Raw genomic sequence first — 9,837 nt, 5'->3', positions numbered from 1 at the left:
CTTCTTATTTTGCACAGTAAAATATTCGTTGTCGAAGTAATCCAAAACAGGCGTATGTTCGTGGAATAGGGTATAATTCAGAATGCTTCGATTCTTCATCACTTCATCTTTTTCTGCGATGGCCTACTAATCTTCTACCGTATCTAAAAATACACTGTCTTTAACACTCTGTCTTCCTCTGATCTTACCACATAACCTGTCCATTTTATCCGGTTAGCTTCTATACATATGTCTGATGATGTTTTCATTCCCGTACAGAGTCACCAATTCAGCTTTGCGGCGCCTTCTCCACTCTCATGTCAATTCATCTCTTTGAGGGCCAAATATTATTCTCAGAACTTTCCTTTAAAATACCAGCAGCCTATTTATTTCCCGCTGATGTAGAGCCCATGTTTCACTTCCATATGTAACAATTGGACGAATAATTGGCATGTACAGTCTTAATTAATGACGATAGGGAATTGCTAAGACCTCTTTTTATATGTGGCTGTCATCTGTGATTACCGCCCTAGATATTTACTCTCTTTTAATACTTCGAAATTGTGGTCATGAATAGTTAGGTATGTTATTGTCTAATTCTTGGTATTGGATTTTTAGTTACTATAGCATGTATTTCGTCTTCCCTTCATTTTTTCGAAGGCTCAGACTACGTGTTTATTGCTTGAGTTATAAAAACACCTCTCTCTCGCGTCTCTTGTAGAAGAGTGGCTGCACGTAGATCATCAGCAAATACCAATAATAGTTTTGATTTTCAATTCGCAAATCCCCCTGTTAGCTCAGATGACATTTTACTTACCCCTTATCTAAGTACTGATGTTACACTACACTAGTCTTTTATATTTGTTGTACGTAATTTAAGACATTTTGTAAACACAATAAATTAAACGCTGTGTCTAGGTACACGCTAACGTGTACGCAAATAAAAAAGTTAGGTACACGCGAATTAAACTTCATCAAGCCAGTGACGTCATTATTTAGCGTACGCAGTAACTTTATATTTTGGTACACGCTATTTTGATAAGGTTGTTGTTTGTTTGATAGAAAATATTTTTATTAAGAGAAGGGGAAGGTTTCAAATTTAATTGTAATAAAACAATATGTATATAAAAGTATATATTCAGATTAGCAAAATAAATATTAGTTAACATGATATATACAAAATACTACTAAAATAATTTTTATATGTAAGTTAATTATACCAGTTTATATTGGTGTTTATTTTTGCTGTGGTGTTTATTTTTATTTATACAGGGAGTTAAACTTGTTACGATTTTCATAGAAAATTGGTTATAACTTTGTAAATACCCTGTATAACATAATAAACCTTTATATTTTTGTGATATGGAAGTTAAGAAGATTTCGAACATAAAATAAAATTTAGGGTGTTCCATTTAAAAAACATAAGTTTGGTCTGCCACTATATTATCGAACGCCCTGTAACATTCTAACTAATTTTAGTAATTTTGTGATCTGAAGCTCAAAGTTTGCTAAAATTTTTGTTAATTAACTTTAATTGCTATCTATAACTATAGCGGATCTACTGAGCTTTATCACACTAATTAATCGCCCCATATATTTTATCTTTATTACTTCTGCTACCCTTAATCACGAATTTTTGTCTCATATCTTTTTCATACTGTTTTAGAATGTTGTTAAACTCATTAAATGAACTAAATAATTGTCCATACTCCATAGTTAATTAAAAAAATACTAAACAAGTAAAAATAAGGAAACTCTTTACAAATCAATATTAAAGTGTAAACATAACGCGATTAGACAAATTCTAACCACACTCTGACACTCGCGATACTTACAGATACTTAATACCACAGCATAGGGCTTTTCATTCACAGTTATTTGTTTCGAGCTTCTGTCATGTGTCACATAATATTAATATATCTACGTCATACGTTATTGATATATATACCAATGATACAAACCAAAGACGTATAGCGTAGATATATTAATATTATGTGACACATGACAAAAGCTCGAAAAAAATGACAGTCGATGAAAAGCCCTATACACGCGGCTCAAATTAGCGTGTACCAAAAAACCCAGTCATAGTACACGCTAAATATTGACGTCACTGACTTGATGACGTTTAAGCGTGTACCTAACTTTTTTATTTGCGTACACGTTAGCGTGTACCTAGACACAGCGTAAATTAAAAGTATTACCTATGTACAGTTGAGTCCGCGAGTCTTTACCCGTGCGTCATTAATACCTGGCGAGATAAAACACATACTTTTTATCTAGCATCATTCTCTTCCATGCATGAAACTCATGACAAACCAGCTGCCGTTTGTTATTAAGTAACAACACATGTTATTTTTATGAACCATCTAGACTCAGTGCATTGAAAAGAGATAGGTACAAAAAAAGACGATTCGGTATGTTTTCATATTTTAAGCACAATGTGTTTGACGTTTCTGATTTGTTTAATTTTGTGGCTGTCAGTCAGTTGAACTTTTTGCGGTTTTTGTCGAATTTTTGCGTTTTGAAGTTTCTTTATATTACACAAACAGTTGTTTTCACAACTAATTTTATATTGGGCTTTGAAATTTTAAGCTAAATAATTATATTTAGGCAATTAATATTTAAAACATATAGACCTGGATCCCGCGTAAGAAAGAAAAGTTGATTAATAGCAAGCTGAAAATTTGTTAATACGCTCTGAGTTCGCTGGTGTCGCTCCTAGCGGTTACTAATTCAACTTTTACCGGTAATTTTTAAATTTATTATTTAATTGTTATCGCTTAATATTTACAACGCAAAAAAGTAATTAAATTGTAATCGATTTTTTTAAGATTTTTCTAATCATTTTGACGTTCTATTGATAAAATATCAATTTCTTACTTCGGATACTTTGACAATAATCGTGTAGATGGCGCTAAGACTATAATAGATTATTTATAATTAGATATTACGGAACATTAAAAAAACTTAAATTCAGTATTTAAAACGTAAGTATATTTAAGGTAAAAATATATACCACAGCTTTGACCAACTAATATTGTTTATAATTAATGTTTTTAATTTTAATTTTAAATTAATCACTTTGACATTTATGTCAAATTTCCAGTAAACGTTTACAAACTTGTCACTACTGGCGTTCGCGAATTTGTAAATATCCCCTCTACGTACGAGCTCACAGCGTATAGCTTAACGGTGTCTAGTCGGCAGTGGCGGCTCGTGATTTTTACAATAGGGGAGGCTATTCGCTCCGAGCGTTAACAAAGTGTCAAAGCAAAATCGACCGACCTGCTCATGGTGGCGGTTTTTTGAAATTTTATAAGGACGCTTTGTGTATGTTTTAAATGAGACATTTAAAAAATGTCGTGTCACGCTAGTGATATTTATGTATTAATATAAACAGAAAATAAAAACGCACTATAAATTCTTCACTTTCCAATATTGATTATCAGTTTGATTTTGTATGCATAACCTCACTATCGCAGTTTATGTCAATAAATATTTATTAACGAAAAAGAAAATATTTTGTTGCACTATAAATTACAGTATAAATTAATAACTAATGAATTATAACAATTGTATTCGGTTATTATCACTACAAAATAAAATATTCAAGTTTAACAAAATAATCCCATAAGACTCAATGTTAAAACGTCCTTACAAAATCTGACAGCGTATCACGTGACTGTACGTAGAGGGGAGACGCACGGAGCCAATACCTAACTGTAAAATATCTAGACAAATTTGCACTAGCAAAAAAATGCGCCAAAAAATGTAATTTAAGGCCCCATCTTTTGACCATTTTTTATTTACATTTCATAATATCATCCTAATTCATAATTTCATGATATCATCATTTTAAAAATAGCTCGCCCGGTTTCATAATCAGTTAAAGTGGACATTAAGTTTTAGGTTGGTACCCTTGTCAATGCAATTCATATGGGTAAATGTCAACGTTAAAGTGGACTTTAGTTAATGTTCACTTTAAGTTGATTATGAAACCGGGCGTTGTCTAATAGTAAAAGTTTAATACCAAAGTTTGTGTCGTTTATTTGTTAACAATTCCATCTATTTGTAAATAGATACCTATGCATATCAAAATAAATACAGATTTGAAGTCTTGCAGTCCATACATAATGAAGCTTCAAATTTTTAAGATACTCAACTGAATTTTTTTAATTCTAAACGCGGCCTACTGCGAATTCAAAAACACGATAAAATTACCGGTTTCATAATCAGTTAAAGTGGACATTAAGTTTTAGGTTGGTACCCTTGTCAATGCAATTCATATGGGTAAATGTCAACGTTAAAGTGGACTTTAGTTAATGTTCACTTTAAGTTGATTATGAAACCGGGCGTTGTCTAATAGTAAAAGTTTAATACCAAAGTTTGTGTCGTTTATTTGTTAACAATTCCATCTATTTGTAAATAGATACCTATGCATATCAAAATAAATACAGATTTGAAGTCTTGCAGTCCATACATAATGAAGCTTCAAATTTTTAAGATACTCAACTGAATTTTTTTAATTCTAAACGCGGCCTACTGCGAATTCAAAAACACGATAAATTACCGATATTTTGCTTTGAGTTAGAGATATCGGAAAAAGTTATTTGAGCAAGTTGTTCCAAATATTATTATAACCCCACATACCAAATTTCATAACAAAATTCGCACTTTTAGATTTTTCATTATATTTAGTCAGGACCCTAAAATTCGTTGTCCCGAGACGCACCCAACCACCCAACGGAGCTGAGAAGCTACACTGCCTCCCTTGGTATATCTCCGGGCAACGTGTGATGGCGCCGTAGATGCTACTGTTAGGAGACCGGGTCTCCTTAAATGCCTGCTGCGCTGCACGGAGCATTAGCAACGGAGAAAGCTGGGCTTCTCGGCTTCGTTCGTGCATCTCGGGATAACCCAGGGTCCTGCCTACAATAATATGTAATAAAACTGAGACGCGATCATGCGTTCTAATGCTAATGCTCCGTACGTATGGATAATTAGTGATAATATGGAATTTACACGTTGTATAATAGTGAGAGTAATTGTTGTTTTCGCGATTCATGATAAACAAAACAGTATAGAGTGTGTAAAAAATTTATGGGGAGGCTGAGCCTCCCTTGCCTCCTCTGACGAGCCGCCACTGCTAGTCGGACAAACATTGATGCACCGGAACACTGGAACAGGGGAAGTTTTAACGGTGGAGCATGATAAACTTGTCGTCCTGACAAGTTTATGATGGTGAAAAATAGCAAGTTGTTTTTAAGTTTATTCAATAGCCAACGTTATGTAATATATGAGAAAATGTTTGTCCGACAAAAATGTTGGGCATTTTAATGAGTCCGACACGTAGAACATGTCACATCACAGGAATTATGTTGGTGATGAAGAATGTAATTTGTAATTTATTTGTACCAAATATTTCCGTTATTATGGAACAAGAACTGCTAAAACGTATTCTTTCCTCCTCTATATTTTCGTATCACACATTGATCACTCATGCGGGTTTTCTTTCTTCCATAACCTCAATTCAATGCAAAAAGTCTCGAAAAGTCCGAAATGGCGTCGATTCTCAGATCTTCGAAATTTGTAAGGTACATAGCAGGATTCGCAAGAAATGTCGTAATTAACACACCTAGAGAATTTGATGGAAATTTCGTAAACACTTCTCAATGTCTGTGTGGTGTTCTACAGAGGTAAGTAGTTGTGTACCTACTCTATAAGTGATGCAACAATAATTCCTCCTATTTTTTAGTAACTTCGCTACACAAGCTTCAACATTACAAGATCAAAATTTAGAGACAAGTTTACGAAGAATCGATCAAGATGTCAGGTATTTTATACTTTATTCTGTCTTCATTTCTCTTCCTTTATTTGAAATTATTGCTCCTTATCTTTCAAATTATCAGGTAAAACAGGGTTTTTGTTTACTTTGAGTACCTACTAATATTCTATTTTCTATGACCCTATGACTGTATGACCGTTATGACATGCTCATTAATCACTATTTTTTAATAGAATATAAAAACACCCATTTCTTTACCCCTGAGTAAAAGTTTATTTTATTATTCAAGGAGCATGTACTGATGGTTATTACTCATGATGAATTTAGTTATGCGAGTAGAATACTATGCTTTTTCTATGACCTTCTATTTTTATTAGATTTTTATTAAATTTTCGCTAGCTGATGTGAATTCTACCTACAGTTGAGTCCGGGAATCTTTACCCGTTCGTCATCATTTAAAGCATACGAAATAAGTCGATGATAAGTCAGAAATTGAAACTTACTAAACGCAACAGCAAGTGACAGTAAGTGACTTGCTGTTGCGTTTAGTAAATTTCATTTTCTGACTTATCATCGACTTATTTCGTATGCTTAAAATGATGACGCACGGGTAAAGATTCCCGGACTCAACTGTAGTATTCATTCTCTTTGCCTTATCCCTATGCGGGGTCGGCTTCCCTAATTCCATTTCTCCACACAATTCTATCTTGGGTCATATCAATGTTAATCCCCTTTACCAACATGTCCTGCCTAATCGTCTCCCCCCACATCTTTGGTCTTCCTCTCCTACTCCTTCCTATTACATATGTTATTTATTGATTTTAGACCACGATACACTCAACCAGAGATAGGATGGTACACATTTGTGGGCGGATCCTCCTTGGCGCGAAATACGTCACTCACAGAGTTGTTTTAAAAGTTAGCTTGCAGTACACATATAGTTAACATACGTTTTCGCTTATAAATTCGTTTAATTGTGTTTTTTGAGGTTTTTTTAAATATTTCGTTTTAAATAGGACTTTTCCACACTTCTTATTTGTTGTGAGCTTCCGTCATATTATGTCGTATATTAATATTATACACGGATTATACGACATATGACCGAAGCTTGAAACAAATTCCACTTAAAATATTTCATTTTTTAGTTACATTTTTAAAGCCTAAACATTCTATTGTTTATGCAAAAGATCTGATTAATTTTGAAGGGTCCAGGATTATATCGTAAATATTAATTTTTAATTAAATTTATGTTTATGAAGAATGCGATGAAAAATTATAAACGGTCATTAAAAAGAGGTCACGTTGTACGACAATTCAAATCAGCTGACCGGACATTTACAAAATTACTCACTGCACTAAAAAACATCAGACCTTTCTGACCTTCATCAACAGAAAGCGAACGTGTGTTTATAATTTCAGCAAATTTCTGTACAAAAAAGGAATCAGCTGGAAAGATCAAACACTGAACAATTTATGTTTTCCTAAAACTTATTTCAATAATAAAAACAACGAAAATTCAGATTAAACACAAATTTATAATTTTCCTGTTTCTAAATATGTTCAATATTTAATCAAATTTATACGTTTTAATACTAATTGCATTGAAAAATAATGAAGATAAAATAGAAAAATAAAAAAGAGAGTGAAAAATAATTAAAAACCAATTTCTTCTCTTCATTTTTAAATTTCCCGATTTCCGGGAAATCATAGGGGGCGGGAAATGGAGCTCTAACTGTAAAAGATACAGAATGGAGTTAAATGATCTGGCAGGATTCATTTGCCATAAATTTAAGAACGACTTATCATTGCAAAGTTCGTCGAGTGCATCATTTACGTGGATAGATCATTTGAGCGAGGGTGGTTTGTCAAAACCATCTTCTGCATTCATGAATGCCATTGAGAGTCTCAACAGGGTATTTTTTGCTGCACATAATAAAGATGGATTAGTATGTGGTGAAAATTTCCTAAAAAGTCTTTTGTTGCAAAGTGTGGATATTCAATGCCCCGAAAAGGCAAAACGCTTGTTCTTTAGACCAAGAATGTTCATTCGCATAAAAGAACTAAATAGATCAATTACCCTCCAGAGAGCTACCTACCAAAAGAAAATGGAAAAAAATTTTGGCCTAGAAAACAATAAAAAGCTCTTAATAATGTGTATATGGGATTGAGCCACAATTGTTGGTGTAACGAAAATTACATTTCTTAAATACTACCGTTTGAGTTTCGATTTCCATTCCGGAAATCGCGAAAATTAAAAGTTAAAAGAAAATTACCTAAGTGTTGAAAATTCTGGGAAACTGTAGTAACCGTCTCGTAACCTCGTTCAGGTTACAAGAATTTTCCCAGAATTTTCAACACCTAATTTTCTTTTAAATTTTAATTTTCAAAGATTCAAGCTCGACTCTTCAATACGATTTGATTGATATGTCACAGGTACTATTTCTGCGATTATAGTATATGGCACTTCCGGTTAGAACTTTTTAACCGAAAATTATAGGTATAATAACCAAAAGTATCTCTACATTTATTCTCATTTTGCTAAGGCACGTCAAATAATATATCGCTTTAAAACGGTAGGTACTTCCGGTTGCAACTCTAAAACCGGAAGTCCGATGTCAAATGTCTTATCTTTAACACCATCCTTGGGTTATAAGCTTTCATTCGACATCTCATTTGTCATTCTATCTGTATTAGTAACGGAGGAGTTATATTCACGGATGGACGGACAGACAGTCATGAAAACGGAAGTATATATTTGTTCTCGTCTTACTAAAGCGGATCGAATAATATATCGCTTGTACTATTCCGGTGACTTTAAAACAGTACTTCCGGTTGCAACTCGAAAACCGGAAGTCCTAGGTCAAATTTCTCACCTTTAGTACCATCCTTATAATATAAGCTTTCATTCGACACCTCACTTGTCATTCTACCTGGTATAATGACGGAAGAATTGTGTCTACGGACGGACGTACGGACAGACATACGTAAATAATTCAACGTTTTCACATTTTTTCAAAATTGGGTGAAAACAACATGCATATTTTATTTAAACTACTGTATATGCGCATATTTCATACGTTTTTATTAGCATACTTGCCTAAGTTTAGTAATAAGTGTAGGAATAAAACTTTTATTTATACAAACGTTAATTCGAAAACAGCACTTATTTATTTCATGTTCTCTATTCAAACCTAACTAAATATTTAAAATAATGCTCGAACATATTTTGTAATTATGTACTTGTTTAGTTTTTAAGTTACTTATACAAATTTATTTGGTCTTTTAAATACCTTTTTTAATTTTAATTTGTGGGTAATTATTTTAAAATTTCTTGGACAAAAAGTTGTATTTACATTATAGTAACTTCTGTGTAAATTTCAGATTTTTACCTTTTGTAATTTGAATAAAATAAGAGAAGTTTGACGTTATTTATATTGGTTTCCTTATATCTCGCCAGCGATTACTCTGTGAGTGACGTCATGCGCTCGGCAGACGAAAACTCGTTTTTAGGAACATCCGGGCCTGATTTTAGACAGGCATATGATACCATAAAAAGAAGTAAAGTATATGAAACACTAGAATATTTTGAATTTTTACCAAAAATAGTAAGATTGACTAAATGCATACTCAGTGACACTAAAAGTAAGGTGATGATAGAAGGACGGGTTTCAGATAGCTTTATCACCAATAATAATAATAATAATAATAATAAATGTCTTTATTAGTATTCCAAAAATTATACAACAAAACAAAAATATTAATTGGTCTGTAGGGCGAGGTTCAGCTTGTACATCATTGAAGGACAGCAATGTACAGCTGCTCTTCCACCTAACCCCCATTTCCTAATAGAAGGGCGAAAAACTATATTTTGTATATAAATATACTTACATATACCGATACTACTAGATAGTATGCAAATTAGGTACTCTAAAAATCGTAGGCTTGGCATTACTGCTCAGATAACAAATATTTAAACATTTTTTCCTTAAAACTATGTCCGGATAATGTACGAATATCATAATCAAAATTATTCAAATGACTCACAATTGAAAAAGAAAATGAGCGTTTGAAAA

At 32.8% G+C, this 9,837-nt stretch overlaps 1 protein-coding gene across 1 annotated transcript in view; it reads left to right on the top strand.

Annotated features, from left to right (window-relative positions):
* The first annotated feature begins 5,447 nt into the window (after window positions 1–5,447).
* Window positions 5,448–9,837, top strand: part of LOC114324970 (leucine-rich PPR motif-containing protein, mitochondrial) — a 41,425-nt gene continuing 37,035 nt past the window's right edge. Inside the window, exons 1-2 of the mRNA XM_028272903.2 lie at window positions 5,448–5,675; window positions 5,735–5,812. Coding sequence (XP_028128704.2) covers window positions 5,539–5,675; window positions 5,735–5,812 — 215 coding nt within the window. The 5' untranslated portion in view covers window positions 5,448–5,538. The remainder of the gene's footprint in view (window positions 5,676–5,734; window positions 5,813–9,837) is intronic.

Source organism: Diabrotica virgifera, chromosome 1 (assembly GCF_917563875.1).
Source record: "Diabrotica virgifera virgifera chromosome 1, PGI_DIABVI_V3a".
Classification (NCBI taxonomy): domain Eukaryota; kingdom Metazoa; phylum Arthropoda; class Insecta; order Coleoptera; family Chrysomelidae; genus Diabrotica; species Diabrotica virgifera.
This window is presented reverse-complemented; position numbering and strand designations above follow the sequence as displayed.